This window comes from Onychostoma macrolepis, chromosome 09 (assembly GCF_012432095.1).
Source record: "Onychostoma macrolepis isolate SWU-2019 chromosome 09, ASM1243209v1, whole genome shotgun sequence".
Classification (NCBI taxonomy): Eukaryota; Metazoa; Chordata; class Actinopteri; order Cypriniformes; family Cyprinidae; genus Onychostoma; species Onychostoma macrolepis.
Window position 1 is genome coordinate 11,495,856 of NC_081163.1, and position 17,340 is coordinate 11,513,195.

Below are 17,340 nucleotides of genomic sequence, written 5' to 3' on the forward strand. Positions count from 1 at the left end.
CAGGGGGCCCTAAAGTCTATATGGAGTTGAAGAATAGCTGCTTCCCAAAGGTCACAAATGGCATTGAGTCCTGCTGCGCTGGTCTGAGTCAGGCAGTCACCTCAAGGTCCATTGGCACAATCTAATTGGCAATAAGAGGCCCAAGCCAAATGCAGGTCTAGTCAGACAGATAATGCGCCTCGTCCTCAGAACATGAGCGGTGGGCTCCCATGGGCGGCTGCTGGCAATGCACTGAAAGTCACTGAAATGTTTGTCTAGTTGCATTCCGAGAGAATTATACATCGGTGACTCTCAGGAGACACTTTCCCAAGCGAGGGCTTCAGAGGCAAACAGATCCTCATGTTTAGCTCTCATTCAGGCAGGCTTCGTGTTTTCTTGTGCTGGTAGCTTACAGAGCATGTGCTGGCTTTCCATTACACTCGCTCAAGGATGCAACTCAAAGAGATTCAAATAGCCCTGAGGGACATGCCGTGTGGGCATAAACACAGTATTATCAAAATCTTTTCACCCATGGAGAGGTAAACACAATACATATTGATTTGCTCAAGTGTATGAGTCTGAATCTATACAGCTCGGGTATTTTATTCTCATAGGTTAGTTACCGTTTTTCATGGTTTGGCTTCCTGTGTATTGATAGAACTACTCTGCATGACTACTTCTCATTCAACCCATCCAGCATTTCTTGCAGAACTGATCAGAATTCACGTAATAGCACAGCGGTTTTCAATTAGCATTAGACACAAGGTGTAGTGAATAAGGCTGTGAATGCAAGCATTATGAACCCAATGATAAACATGCACTCTGAAACTTGCATTGATTAAAGACCAAATGAATTCAAAAATCAAAGTTTTGTGGCTTTTAGACCTAAAAGTCTGTTCACTCTGCAGAAAAACAAACAAAAAAAAACCTTCAGCAGAAATTCACAGCAATGTACACAAATTTTGTCTACATTTTGCTGCACTCTGCCACGGAAAGCCATGCTTTACAGCAGTGTTGTTACTATTAACTAAAACTGAAACCATTAAAAATTGTTTTTGTTTGATTAAAATAAAAATAAAATATAAATATTAGACAAAAAACTAATGCCTTGGCAAAGATAATAAAAATAATAAGTAGTAGTTTAATTTTTAAGCACTAAAATTGCAATGAAAAGCTATGTAGAAAATGAAAGCTACCCTGTATATAGAAGTATCAATAACAACAAACAACAACAACAACAATAATAATAATAATAATAATAATAATAAAAGCCCATATCAAAATTACTGAAACTTTTAGTTAAAAAAAATATAATGACAAACAAAAGTATTAAAATAAAACCTAACTTTAATAAATACTACAATAATATCACACTACTTTACAGTAATTTTAAAAATGGGTAAAAGGAGGTTCTTAATTTAAACTCATAAAACCACTGTAAAGCTTATTTTGCTAATATGACAAAAGACAATGTATTGGATATAATTTGCAATGATAAATAACAACATAACACATACTACAAATACACTGAAAACACATTTTTCAAAGTTGTAAATAAAACAAAGACTGCAAAGATTTTACAAGAAAATACTATTTCAGTATTCTTTGTAATTGTTTGTGAATAGCAATTTCTGAGTGAAAACAGTTTCTAGACCACATTTTTTTTCACTGTAATAATAATTGGAATTAATCATTCTTCTGCAAAGTAATACAGTTCCTTACCCTAACTGCTGTCTGTTTACAGTTGCCAAGCAACATAGGCACACTAATGTAGAATTAGCAGTCACAGGTGCGAATTTATTCGACATGGCTCATCCAATCAAAATTCTGAGTTGAAATGATTCATATTTTATCAAATCTTGAAGCAATACAGCAGATGAGCCTCTTATCAAAGCCTTGCATGCACTCACCACAGAAAGGACCCTCATCGGAATGGTCAGCACAGTCGTATCTCCCGTCGCAGATCTTGTTGGGGGGCAAGCAGGTGCTGGAGTCATTAGCACAGGGCTGAGTGGGGGGCTTACAGACGGAGGACTCACACGACTCTTCATCCGAGCGGTCTTCACAGTCATTGTCGCCGTCACACACCCAGCTCTTGCTGATACACTTCCCTTGGGACACAACATTCAGTCAGACCACTATATAAATCAAACTGTCAGGCTTAATTTGTTGTTTGTAGGTGATAAATCTGGGTAAATTTTAAAAGGTGGCAGAACATCAAACTGGCATGACGTCAGATGAATACAGAAGCTTCAGCTCATTTAACCCTCAGAGACCCACTGCATCGCCTTTTTTAATAATTATAAGGTTCTATCTGCATTCTGAGTGGTTTTGAGATATTGAGCTTCAAAGTTTTGGAGAATATGATATGGGGAACAAGTCTCTTTCCTACATGAAAATGACAGAGACCCTAAATGTATTCTAAAGGTACAATATCAAAATCCTCTCAAATTTTTAAATGGGGATTTTTGGAACATGCAGGTCAAATGCAGATAGAACCTTCTAATTCTAAAAAGATATTTTTCCACTTGGAATTATAAAGTTCTATCTTGCAAAACATTAATTGAAGCAACAATTTTCAAGAAATACAAATAGTTTTTTTTTTAATTTGTTTTAAAACACAAAATTAGTGTTGTAACAATGTGTCAACATGTATGTGAAAGGTACATTTAATGCTTTATCACATTTATTCCATATTTTAGGACAAACCATTTTTTCTTGGTTAAGTTAGGCACAAAGGGCAATACTAAATATTTTGTTCAGTGCTAATCGTTCCTGCTGTTACGGAGCAGTCTGGCGACATGACAAAGAAAGTTGATCCTGATTGGTCCTCTTGCCAGTTAGAGTTCGACTTTGTAGATAGAACCTTTTTGTTTTCTAAATGAAAAGTCCTAAAATGTACAAAACATTAAAAACGCATCACATAATGTAAATAAGTTGTCACAGAATAAGAATATGTAAATAACTAAATTTTGACAAAGATGTCAGATAGAACCTTATAATTCCAAGGGAATGAAAATTTGTTTAAACCTTTTTATTATTAAACATTTATTTTTCACACAGTGGAGCTCATTCATTAAATTAAAGATGCTAGATTTCAAATTATTTTTAATTTAGACAAATGACACTTTATAAAGTAACAGAGGGCTGCTGAGATACTGAACATACTGAAGTTTCAGGTCAAAGCAACTGCACTAGAGTCCTATACATTTACAGGGGATCAGCGCAGAGTATGAATACCCCAGGATCATGAGGGTTTAGAGGGTATCAGAGAGATGCTTTGAGATGAATATTTCAGCCTCCAAGCTTCCTGTGAAGGCTTTGTTCAAAAGTTTGTAATAATTTTTTTTTTTTTTTTTTGTCTCTTAGGCAAACCAAGACTGCATTTACTTGATCAAAAATACAGTAAAATGGTACTATTGTGAAATATTATTACTTTTTTTTCTTTTTTTTAATATATAAATACAGTAGTCAACATTTGAAGTGGATCAAAACCTTTTCTTGTCAGGACAACTTTGATGAACTTTTTTGATCCACTTCAAATGTCAAATGTTGACTACTGTATATATTACAACAAAGCTGTATGCATGTATATGTATATATACTGTACATGTATGAACATGATTTTTCAGAAATCAATATATAATACTAATCAGGGAAAATATATATATTTTTTTATTAATGTTTTCCTGGAAACCATGATACTGTCTTTGCAGGATTGTTTGATGAATAGAAAGTTCAAAAGAACATGATTTATTTGAAATAGAAATTGTTCGAAACATTATAAATGTATTTACTGTCTCTTTTGAACAATTAAAGTGCATCCTTGCTGAATAAAGCTATTAATAAAAAAAAAAAAATAAAAAAAACACGTATTAAATAAATTATATAAACCTTACTGCCTCCAAATGTTTGAACAGTGTACTTGTACACTTTGCAAAATTGAAAACCCAGGATTGAAAAACAGTGTACGGCAACCAGGTTTCCTTGTGTTCAGTCTACCTTCATGATCAGATAAACAGGTGAACACACTTTAGTCTGTTTCTGAGCCTGTCAAAATGATATGGGATTTGGCATTCGGTGCGCGGTGCAGTGGTCTGGAAAAAGTGTACGCTGCTGCTTTTTAGCACATTTTTGACATCAAAAGGAATAGGAACAAAACAACGAACAATTCTTGAGCTCTTTTATGGCTTGGCTGTAGATGTCTTTTCAAGGCAATCATTTACAATTAGGGTGACTGCTACATCAAAAAGCCCCATGTTGATTGATTTCACTATGGTCTGAGTGGAGAAAAAACTTCTGATAGATACAAATTACACCAAATATGTTCAAAAGAAACAGAAAGCTGAATTCTGCACATAACACTTTTTGTGTAGAGGTGAGATGTGTATTTTTCTTCCAATACATTCATTACATTCTTCTACATTAATATGCAGAAAAAAAATAGGTTTGTTTCTTAATAAGTGCAAACACTTGTTCTCTGTGGCGTTAGGGAAGATTTACTCTGTTTGTTCCAGCATCCAGTCCAACACAGCAACATTGGCTTAACCAGAGCTGCAAATTAGGGACTGAGGAGTGTTCGAAAACCTTCAGGTGTCTTCATTTTGCATTTGTTAATGCTAGCGGCACAGAAATTACCTACCTCACCTTTTTAGTTTAATGTCATAGCTAACTCTGAATATGGAACAATGACGCTGCTACCAAAATACACCTTACTGTGAAGTACAAATCATTCCAGCTCACACCATTCATCTCAACCGTTCTTCATAAATAGGAATTCTAACATACAGAGATATTGCAAAGGATTGCACCATGTAACGAAAAACAGGCTGGATTTATCATCCGACTCAATTTGCAAGAGGCAAAGATAACTGAAAGCTCAAAGATGGCATTGTGGTATTAAATATCACCCACTGCTTCGCAGAATTTACCAGTTTTGATATATGTTATACAGAACATAAGGAGAAAATATAGCTGTAGGTCTGTGCATGAAATAAATGTAAGGTCAGTGCAGACTAACTGGTTTTGAGGAACACCTGGTAGGCTTACCTGAGCTTTTGCAGGTAAACTTTGCCTGGGGATCACACATTCTCTTGACGCCTTTGCAGTTTGTTTCATCACTGCCGTCTTCGCAGTCTTTATCCCCATCGCAGCGCCAGCGCTCGGGGATGCAGGTCCCATCAGCACGGCAGTGAAACTCCTCTCCACTGCATTCCACAGGAGGCAAAGCTGGACATGACACAAAAAACTGAGATTGATCCTGGGCTATTTTGGTTCCCAAACAAATGACTCTAACGAGCTCTTTTTAGTTTGACCAGGTCCTGAACTGTAATGAGTCGGCTCATTTTAGTAAATAAAACATGTACAGAGTGACCAGTGTAGTTTTTTTTTTTAGTGTATCAAGAAATATTAAGCATGACCAGTGTAGTCCAGTTCCAACCCAAATGACTCGAATGAGTCAGTTCTTTTTAGTGAATCAAACACGCACAGCATGACCAGTGTATTTCAATTCCAGCACAAAAGACTTGAATAAGTGAATCAAACATGTACAGTGTGATCAGTACTCAAATTCCTGAGTTGATTCTTTTTAGTGAATCAAACACAATGCGACCAATTCCTGAACAAAAGACTCTAATGAGTCAGTTCATATTTGTGAATAGAACACAGAGTGTGGCCAGTGCAGTCCAATTCTCTAATAAATGATTATAATCAGTTGGTTCTTTTTAGAGACTCAAACGCATACAGAGCGAGTAATTCTGTCCATTTCCTTAGTGGGAAGGAAGTATCAACTGCCAAAGGAAGAACATTTTTCTAACAATATTTATTACTTAAAAGTACTAAAAGAATAAATAATGTCACAGCTAAGGATTAAAATTAGCAAGGTAAGTAGAAAAGAAAAGTTTTTAAAGCTCGCAGACGCTCTCACTTCAAACTACTTCAACCAGCGTTAATAATGTTAAACTGGCAGAGTTTTATCAAGCATACTTCAAGATTTCCTCTTGTCATGTTAATAAATATTTAAATATTCTCTCCGACACTGGCAAAGACTTTAAGTGTCTGTGCGCTTCAACGCAAAGGACAGGGGTGAGATTTTCTTCAAGAGTAAGACGAGCACAAAAGAAAAGCCGTTTTTTTTTTTTTCACTTTTTTACTAGCTTGCCTTAAGTTTCTGATTCATTCTGAACCCTGACAATTGACAGGAGTTAAATACATACTTCAAAAGCGTGTTTATACACCAAACCCACCTCAATCCCCTGCCTGCCATCAAACAAACAAATGGCCTCCTAAAAAAAAGACAGCTGGTAACATTACGAACCCTTAAAGACTAAAGGGCCCCTTCTTTGCTTAAGGCTAATGCTGAGAGTTACCAGTGTCTCCTCCACTTTACACATACAGAGCATGTGTTATACAATAATCTGAGCCCTGAGCTGGGAGGATATGAGTCGGACAAACCCTCAGAGACGGACAGGAGCTGAGGACCTCCGTCAGGAGCCTGTTTGATGAATGGCTCCAACATTTCTGTGACAAGCTGGTGAGCTGAAAGCATCGGAGGACTCGGCCTCAGCTTTCAGAGGTAATTACAGCAGATTAAAAGATTCAAATCTGTAAGGTGGTTCCCTAGTGAGCTTAGATGAGATTAGATCTGTCAAGTGAAGAAAAAGAGAGAAAGTTTTAAACTTGTGTTCCTCAAATTAGGGACATTGCACCAAGGCAATTACAAGCAAGACTGACTTGATCGCTATCATTCAGCTCTTTGTTAGTCTGCTAATTAGTCGTGTTAAACAGATTCTCTGGGAACCACTTGGTAAGTTGGTTAAGTTGTTTGTGTACAGAAACGAACACAAATGCATGTTTAATTAATGACCTCTCTAAATGCTATTTGATTACTCTGAAGCTTTTATTGGTCGTACACTGTAAGGACAAGTACCCAAGTACTCAGAAGTAATGGTAAAGCTGAAGAGACAACATTTCTGAATCTTCAAGGTCAAAACCTTTTTTTCCACACTTTTAAATTCAGTTATAATGCCGTATTGGGCGATATCTCATTGTATGATTAGTATGACAGCGATGTGATTTTCAGTCTGTGACAGTAATATCGCTCAGATCCTTTGTTATATACTATAATGGCTCATTTACATTTTACCATCATTTCTGTCATCGCAAATCTCTGAGAGTTTAGCATGGTAATGACACTGTTAACGTGTTTGGTCTTTGGACGGAATAGATCAGAAATACTGCTGCTGCACATATAACATTTATAAAATAACTCCCATGTATAACATACCATATTGACCCGAATATAAGACGACCCCCCTTTTTCCAGATGTACCTTTTGGAAAAAGGCTTTTTTTATAAAACCAAATCTTGTTTTTTTTCCCCCCTCTGTAAAACACATTTTTTCTTAAATTATTTTCATATTGCATATTTTTCCTATTTTAATTTTTGTTTTGAAAGTATGGTAAATACTGGTAAAATGTACCAACAATGAACCTGAAAAATATATACTTTTTGATATACCATAAAAATAACAGGTAGCCCATCTTATATAACATTTAGCCTATCCATCTCATAGTAGCCTACCAAAATTTTATTAAGAGTAGAAGTGAAATCTTATTGTAGTCTTCAAATCTGGGTGCTGTCTTATGTTTTAAAATCACTTACAGAGGAAGTTTGTTCCCATCAGGCTAACATGACAGTCACGACTCATGTCGCTGTAAGCATTTATTTTTCTTTTGTTTTCACTCGCGATCTTTACAACACACATTACATTACATATTTCATGGCACACACATTTTTGGCGCCACCTATTGTTGTGGTGTATTACTGACATGTCAAAGTCTAGACCCTGAATATAAGACGACCGCATTTTTCAGATGTATTTCCAAGAAAAAAACATTGTCTTATATTCGGGTCAATACGGTACATGAAATCACCCTGTAGCAGATCTATACAGGTGGAGCTGGGGAAGGTGGAGGGTCTCTGAAGTATGCTGCAACTGCTAGAGCAAGCACTAGCTGAGTATATAAAAGTTAAGCATCAAGCTCATTGGCTGCTGACACGAAAAGAAACCAATCAGCTGTGCCATGTGATAATAGCAGCCATATCACCCGGCAGCCCAAGACTGGTTGCCCACTGAAGCTAAGCAGGGTTGAGCCTGATCAGTACCTGGATGGGAGACCTCCTGGGAAAACTAGGTTGCTGCTGGAAGAGGTGTTAGTGAGGCCAGCAGGGGGTGCTCACCCTGTGGTCTGTGTGGGTCCTAACGCCCCAGTATAGTGACGGGGACACTATACTGTAAAAAGCACCGTCCTTCGGCTGAGATGTTAAACCGAGGTCCTGACTCTCTGTGGTCATTAAAAATCCCAGGATGTCCTTTGAAAAAGAGTAGGGGTGTAACCCCGGCATCCTGGCAAATTTTCCCATTGGCCTCAGACCATCATGGTCTCCTAATCATCGCCATACACTCTGTCTCCTTTCCACCAATAAGCTGGTGTGTGGTGGGCGTTCTGGCGCAATATGGTTGCCGTCGCATCATCCAGGTGGATGCAGCACATTGGTGGTGGTTGAGGAGATTACCTGCCCTCCTTCATGTAAAACACTTTGAGTACCCAGAAAAGTGCTATATACATGTAAGGAATTATTATTATAATAATGTCATTATGTCAGATTGAGTTAGAACCCATCAGACTGCGCCATCTAGAGTTTCATGCCAACCTCTGGATTTATTTATATTCTCTACCTGGTCTCATGGCATTTATGTATCTGGGTGCACTTTTTAGCGTGACACGAAATATGTACCAATAAGTACATATCACTGAAGTTTCCAAAAGAAATGAACACTAGAGGCAGTAAAGCTCCTATACCTTTTATTTTCGCACAATTACTTGAAGAATATCATGCTATGACTTCAAAACAATATTAATATGCTTTTTTCAAAGACGTTAGGTTTGTTCAGTAGCTATTTGACGGACTTACAGTAAGAGGCGAGAAGCACCGGTTCGAATCCCGTGTAACCACAGTTCGACAAAGAAGTTTAAATCTGCGTAAAAGGAAGTTCAAATGGCACAGTTGCATCAACGAATATGTTTTTATATTAGTTTTGCATTTGTTAACACTATCGGGTAGGTTTAGGGTTGGATTTGGTGTAGGGCATATTTCCAACACGAGCATATTCCACAACATAGAGCATTAACTTTTAGCGACAGTCCCTGGATATTTGAATTCTGAACCGCCTCAATAAGTACCTGAAGCAACGTTAGAAAAAAACAGCAATACGTACCAGTATCTACGTAATAAAAATGTGCCAGGGTTTACGTATTGAACCTGTGTTTTAGTGCCACTCAGTGGACATTTTTATTTGAAACTGTGGCGAAACGTGCAGTAAGGTACGTAAAAACGGTGTCGCACAAAAAGTGCGCAGAGGTACGTATTTTTATGAGACCAGGTTGTATATTCTATATTACTATTTGCATTTCTGGTTAGATGCTAACTATATTTTACTGGCTCTGTATTTTGCATAATGTCTATGAAGTTGAATCTAATATAATCAAATCTAGATGTGACACAGATGATCAAATGGAACAGAATATGGAAGCCTTCATACAAGTTTTTAAAAATTGATCAAAAATGGTGCCCACAAAAGATGCAGTGGCAAAATATAGCAATCGGACACATATTGCGCATACCAACCAAAAATAACAGTCACACGGTCCATGCCAAAAAAAAAAAATAGGATAGGATAGGCAAAGAGAAAAATATGATGTCTTACCAGGGGCAACACCAGCACAAGTCACATTTTCATCACTGAAGTCCCCGCAGTCGTTGTCCCCATCGCAGGCCCAGTGGTCTGGGATACACCGGCCGCTGGTGCACTTATACTGGCCATTAGCACAGGAGTGGACGCAGCCCGCCTCATCACTGTTGTCTCCACAGTCATCATCTACACTCACAAACACAGTACAGTCAAGCAGAATTAGTATCATGCAGAATAACTTTATTCATTACAACAGAAAATTTTGAAAGTATCATGTAGACATATAATACCATTTAAAAGTTTTGGTAGTGTATTTTTTAAAATATTTTCTGAAAGAAGTCTTTTATGCACACCAAGCCTGTTGTTGTTCAATTAAAAATAGAGTGAAGTTTAAAATAATCGTTTTCTATTTCAACATATTCTGTGATGGCAATGCTGAATTTTAGCAGCCATTACTCCAGTCTTAATGAACCTTCAGAAACCATTCTATAATATGCTGATTTTCAAGAAACATTTCTTGATATTATCAATATTAAAAAAAATAAATAAATTAAAAAAAATGTTGTGCTGCTTGTTACCAATGTTTTTGTGAAAACCATGATTTTCTTCTTTTTGTAGAAGTTTTGTCTTCTTTCTTTGGTGAATATAAATGACAAAAGAACCTAATTTATTTGAAATAGACATATTTTGTAACATTATAGGCTAAATGTCTTTGTCACTTTTGATCAATTTAACGCATCCTTGCTGAATAAAAATATAAATTTCTTAAAAAAAAAATAAAACTGACTTGTGTATGGTAGGGTGTTTTTCATCATGCATTGTCACACAAATTGTGTTGCTCCATCAAAACACAATAAAAAATAAATTGATTTTATGATCGTCATACACTTTGGTACCAGAAAATGCCACATTTTCCTTAAGGGGGTCTTTAACCCTGTTGTGCCTCATGCTTTGTTGCACAATACTAGGAACTGAAATGATAAAACAGAGGACAGCACCGCAGGAGATTTCCAAACAAAAGTCTTCAGGGCATCGAATTACGCCAAGCCTCATTTTGTGCTGAAAAATCAGCAAGGTATCCGAAGGCCCTGACCCTGGATAAGAAAAACCGCCTCCATATGCTGACCTTGGCTGAATTTTCTCATTTGAGGACAAAAAAGGGGAGATCGAAAGAAATAAGAAAAGCAGATATATAGAAAGAGCAAGTTTTATTGTTGTTGATGATCGAGTGCTGCACGCAGGCAATAACGTATTTCAGACCTTGAGGGCCGGTAATAAATTATAGAGGTCGTTATTTCATACCTCCTTGATCTGAAATGGAGATATTTCAGATAAAATAATCTGTGAATATTTAATGGTTATTAATGTGATGAATTTCTTGTGCGACAAAAAAGACTGGACAGTAGAATCAATGGACTTAATTGAATTAAAGTGCCGGGCTTTCTTTTATCAGCTCCCGAGAAAATAGGCTAATACATCATCGTGCTAAATGGAAGAGCAAGTAAAGCAAATGGTAAAGTATTTTCTTACTTCTGGATACACTCACCTGAGTCACAATGCCACTTCATGCTAATGCACCTCCCATTAGCGCAGCTGAACTGGCTGAGAGCTTCGCAGGTAGGGAACGCTGTGAGCGGAAAGAAAGACCGTGAGAAACGTTCACCGTGATGCTTGAACCCCGTCCAATACATCACTGTCTCTGTGATACACTGGAGAAGAGAAGCCATTCTTCATTTAGCTTTTAGCTTTGAAAAATTGCAAAAGAAGTTTGTCCTGGCACAGATTGCCCTGTCATGCTAATAGATTAAATTTGGAGGCTCTTTTGTCCTCAGGAAATTTCATAGTTTCTTGCAAGTTTGGGGGCGAGCTTAAATCAGTAACTATTCTCTTGCAGTGCACTGCATTTTTTTTAACACAAGTCATACCACTGGGGTTTAGTGCCAGTATTGCGGAAAACGAAACACCCTGAAGGTCATGTGAAATGTCACAGTGAATTATTGCTATTTTCTTGCTAAGGTTAATGAAAAGAAATCACAAACAAAGGGAAAACGAGACCTCACAGATGCAGCGGAAAACAGTCAGAAGCAATAAGAGCTTGCCAGGAAGCAATAACACACTAGCGATGAGATAGCACGGTTTATGCGCTTTACTACAGCGTTGATTTAAAGATATCAAAAGGTTATTGTTTCAACATTATGAATTACTGCAGCTTTTGCTATTAACCCATGGATCATGATGCCTTCGGTGAAAATTTACTCTTTTTTTAAGATAAAGATTAGTTTATGGAAAAAACCACTGACGCATTTACAAGTTTTTTGATGAATGATATGCACAAGCTCATAAGTATCTTGTTTTGTACCGCGTTAAACCTTTTCGTGAATACATCAGCGCTCATATGCGTACCGGAAAAGTGACATGACACGCAGTGGAGAAACAACATCTGTTTCTCTTTAAAGTGTCTCTCAGCTCAGTCAAGAAACCTCCACACAGTCTACAAGGTAGTATGCGTATATCCACAGATGAAACCATTTTCAAGTTATCAAAGGTAATTATAAGCATGTGATCACGCATTTGCTTTTAGTGAATGTTTTTTGATGCTTCTGTTCGGTAACAAGTCATATGTTAAATAATCTCATGTCTTCTAGCTGTACTTGCTTGTGGACTATGCTCTGACATGAAAGTATTATTATGGGTATTCATACAAACAGTCCACACAACCAATATATATTTTGAACATGAGCATGCAGAGTTCCCTTGTAGCATCTTAGGCGTAAGTGCTGTTTTAATGGGCATAATGTTAATAGCTCATGACTCATAGCTTGAAGGGACTGAATGAACAAGCTTCTTGTTATAGAATACATTACAGTTCGTACATTTACATATAAGTTCTAAGAATGTGTTTTAATCAAGACATTCCTCCCTCCCTCCCTCCCTCTCTCTCTCTTTATTTATTTATTTATGAATGGAAAGTCAAGAAAAACTTTCATGAAAATGTGCGCTTTGAGCAATTAAAGAGTCATCAAAAGATGGCCATATTTATAATAATTGGGTTGAAACCTATGAAAATAATGTTAATTGCTTGAATATGTGCATAGGCATCGTTCACTGTTTCTTAAAAAGGATTTTGCTCCACTGGGTGACATCTCCAAAACACCAACAGCTGTAAACTGAGCATGAGAGATTTCAGAAATAACAGATCCCATGGGTTTCCCTGAGAAAATTACTTTTAGGGAATTGTACTTTTCCCCTCACAAATAAAACCTTTGCCAGCACAAATAAGAACTCTTAGAAGTCAGTGGAAAGCACATCTTTCGAAGTGTTGCTAATCTAGGAGAGGACTGTTACAAGTCAAGATTACAGGTGAGTCAACAAATAAAAGAAAAAATAGTTGTGTTTGAACATTTATTCCCAGAACATGTTTCTGTTATTGTTGACAGGAGTAAATCCTACTTCTAAATTTCACAACAGAGTGTTCCAGTCCCCTGACTTTGGCAATTACTACTTTCAACATTCAGTTTTCACTATAGATCAGGTTCAACAACAAGCAGTGAGACTGCAGGGGTAATAACTCTGCCCACTGAAATTTGATTTGAAGGGGGGAAAAAAATCACTTATACGAATCTTTGCCGTAGACAGTGGCAGTTCAAGTTCATATCTCTTAGATTATAAAACAATCCTGTCTGGAAATGTTTTCAAGATCACCAGAGCTGCTGTCCAATAATGGAAATAGAAGCAGAAATTCATATATTAAATTATTATTTTTTTTAAAATTATAGTCCCATTTTCAAAACACTGAATTACTAGATAAGACATGATCCTATTCATCCATCAACAGTTATTGTTACTATTCTTCCCTTCAAATGAAAAGTATAGCAACTACAGCAACACTAAGACAAGGGGCTTCAAATTATTATAATTTTTTTTTTAAATTAAAACATATATTAATATTAATAACACTTTCACACGTTATTCGTTATTCATAATTTTGAATTGAAATTCACACCCTAACCCTAACAAATGACAATGCGTCTTATTTTAAAGTCAAGTTTATACCAAAAAACTTTATTTTTTTTACTTTTTTTTATGTTAGTGATAGTTAATAAAACTGCCACAGCTATACTGTTAAACCAATATTCTTGGTAGAAATTTTGTATTTTTTTTTTTAAAGCTGAGAATACTTCATAAATGGCAATTAGCATACAGCAAGCTGAGCGTCACTGCGTTTCAGGTGTGTTCTGCGCAGTGCAGTTGTGAGAGGCAGTGGAGCTCCACGTCTTTCAGCCCAGCTTGATTACGATTAAGTGAAGTCAGGCGTACACTCTAATTACTGCTTACACTGGGAGTGTTTGTGCAAGAGTGTACTGAGGCAGCCTAAGACACAGTGGAGGTAACCAAGACAATGGCACTTTGAGCAATTTGCAGCATTTGGTGACAGAATCCCAGAAAGTTACATTGTTAGCGCATAGCATGATAGAGAATTGCAGCAGAGTCAGAATTTCAATTTTGTGCTTGAAGGAGTAAAAATGGCAGGAAGGAGAAGTAATACTGTATATACACTATGAAAAGATGCATTTACACAGACCTTTTAATGTATATATCAATGCACAGAGACCCCAGGGAAACAATGCATCACATGCTCGAATGGTGATTTGTGTGCATAGTCAACAGAAAACTGCACGAGCACCAATTTTCATACAAAAAAAAAAAGATTATATACAAAGATTTTTTATAGATAAAAAAAAACATGAATTTGGTTTATTGGAAAATATAGGAATGAATGAATAAATAAATAAATAAATACCCATCAACTTTAAGAGAAATAAACTAAGAGTAGTTCCATAAAATAAATGTATACATAACTATCATTAAGTTGTGTAAGGGAAAAAAAATAAAAAAAACTCCTTTACCTCCTTTCATAAGAACTGATGCCAAAGGAACATTTTTATGATTGAGAATGCTGAGCCTCTTCAAAGGGCTACCTGTCTTACCCAGCATTCCCAGCATTCATGTGCTTCTTTGAATAGTCGTTTCACTGTGGGAGTTCACAGTGGTAACCTTCCTGGGTTATTTCCTCTCAAAGCCCTGTGTCATTTTCTTTCGTCTGCGTTCAGGGTCTGGGATGTGGTTATGATGAGCTTTTAACATCAGAGAATCTATTATTTGTATTACCGCCACACTCTTAAAAGCTCCTGCATCCAAGTTTAATTCCTTTTTCCTTTCTGCTTCTAAAAGCACATACTCGGGGGCTGGAGAAATGTACTTGGTTAGCATTGTACTTTGTCCTGAACATTGACATGTAGATGTTTTTGGTGAAATAATGTAAGAGTGGGCGGCAAAAATACACCTTTAGAGTAAAGTTCTCATAGATCTGGCAAGTGTTTTTTGAGAGAAAAACTTACTATTTGAACCTGTCCACAAACAATCATGGCAAATTACAGTCAGTCATCCGCTACATTCTTACACCTAGTTTTTCAGTTTGTTTTTAGTTTATTTGTTTGCAAAAACACAAGTAATGAGGCCAGATTTGGTACAAGAAGTGACACTGCATTGGTGGAAAAGGGATAACAGAGACTTGTCCTAAATAAAGCAGGTTTATGATGACAGCGCTGACAAATTCACCAGTTACACCACAGTCAAATTTGCCAAGCCAATTAGCTAGTAGGACAGTGACTCACCACAGGAAGTGGACTCGTCTGACATGTCTCCACAGTCATCATCTTGATCACAGCGCCATGCTTCTGGTACACAGCGGCCGTTACCACAGGTAAACTGACCAGCCCGACACGGCTGGGCTAAAGACAAAATGATAAGGGAAACAAGATAATCTGATTATTCATGGTATTTGGAGTACTTAGCAGTGACCACCTGAGACATTAATTTATTATTATATTTATTCTGCTTTCATATAATGATTCTATTATTTGTTTGTTTGTTTGGCAATTGTGAGCAAAACAAACAAAAAAAAAGTTTAGGAAATGTTTAGACAACAGAGAACAATTTGTACTATTCTTGGAGAAACAAAACAAAAGTAATTCACTAACCAGGACCATGCCACAAGCGAGCTATGAAATAGTTAGTTGAACAGAGTGTTGGGGAAGAGTAGAAAGAGGATGAAGGGGTAGAGGCAATGGGATGATGGTCAGGTTGATCAGGGCATCTAGAATTGATGGCTCAGAGAGACTCAGGGTGGGGGTACAGTCTTGATCATATATGTGACCCTGGACCACAAAACCAGTCTAAAAGGTCCCATGACATGCTACTTTTTGGATGCTTTTATATAGGCCTAAGTGGTCCCTAGTACTGTATCTGAAGTCTGTTTAGCGAAATTCAGCCTTGGTGCAGAATTTCAGCCACTACGAGCCAGTCCCACAATGAGCTTTCTTTAGGACGTGCTATTTCTGTGTCTGTAGCTTTAAATGCTAATGAGGAGGAGAGAGGCGGGGCAAGATGGAGGGTGGGTGTGTGGCCTTAACCAGCTTGTGCTACCATGTGCTAATGTTGACAGTGGGTGTATCGCAATGGCTCGTTCAAGCTTTTCAGTTTGACCCAGAATCTGATCCGGATGGAGAAGCACCGGATGAAGAAGTTGCAACTCAGCGGCTACAGCAGGACATCTCCGAATGGTTAGTTTAAAATATTGTGTCTGGATAAGGTACTTTAGTTGGTTTGTTTATGTATGCTGTTACAGTTATTATCATGTAGCTAATGCTAGCCATAGGCTCGGAAAAAGGAACTAAAAAAATACTTTGGTGTTCATTTGTACATCCAAACACTGAGCAACTGCCATGCTTCGCTCGTTTGCAAGCCATGATGTCTTTTGAGGAAAAAAAAATATTGCGCTCGCCTCGCATGGTAGTAGCTCATTTTCTCATGGGCGGGCAAAGCAGAGAAAGGGGAGGTAACCTTTCCCCGTATGACGACATAAAGGGAAGATTCCAGATTGGGCCATCTGAGCTTTCATTTTCTCAAAGGCGAAGCAGGATACCCAGGGCTCGGTTTACACCTATAGCCATTTCTAGCCATGGGACCTTTAAGTCGCTGGGGTATATTTGTAGCAATAGCTACATACATTGTATGGGTCAAAATTATCAATTTTTCTTTTATGCCAAAAATCATTAGGATATTAAATAAAGATCATGTTCTATGAAGATGTTTTTGTAAATTTCCTACCGTAAATATATAAACACGTTGTATCTCGGCCAAATATTGTCCGGTCCTAACAAACCACACATCAATGGAAAGCTTATTTATTCAGCTTTGACATGGTGTATTAATCTCAAATTCGAAAAAATTGACCCTTATGACTGGTTTTGTGGTCCAGGGTCACATATTTAGGGCAGACAATTAGGACCCCCCCCGATACAACCTGAAAAAAAGAGAATGTGGGATAAGGTTGGCTGAATGGATGAGAAAGGGAGGGAAGGGTGGGTTCGAGAGAAAGAGACAAACTGTACGGTATGAGGCGGCCCGATATATGGAGGTTTCGGGAAGTCAGGTGATCGTTTGGGGCGTGGCCCTGTTCCCGAACGTCAGCTAACCAATTAACTCCCTTTAAACAGGAAGAAATTCCAATTCAAACATATTTAGTTCTATAATTAAAATAAATA

The 17,340-nt window shown here is 37.3% G+C and overlaps 1 protein-coding gene across 4 annotated transcripts in view; it reads right to left on the reverse strand.

Moving 5' to 3' along the window:
* The window catches only part of lrp1bb (low density lipoprotein receptor-related protein 1Bb), a 285,213-nt gene that overhangs the window by 98,035 nt on the left and 169,838 nt on the right, over positions 1-17,340 (reverse strand). For all 4 annotated transcript variants that reach the window (XR_009272793.1, XM_058786845.1, XM_058786847.1 and 1 more), the window contains 5 exons: positions 15,409-15,525; positions 11,280-11,360; positions 9,749-9,919; positions 5,029-5,208; positions 1,890-2,090 (listed from right to left, as the gene is read on the reverse strand). Coding sequence is in view for 3 of the 4 variants with exons in the window: in XM_058786845.1 (XP_058642828.1) it covers positions 1,890-2,090; positions 5,029-5,208; positions 9,749-9,919; positions 11,280-11,360; positions 15,409-15,525 (750 nt within the window). In the remaining variant the exon portion in view is untranslated. The remainder of the gene's footprint in view (positions 1-1,889; positions 2,091-5,028; positions 5,209-9,748; positions 9,920-11,279; positions 11,361-15,408; positions 15,526-17,340) is intronic.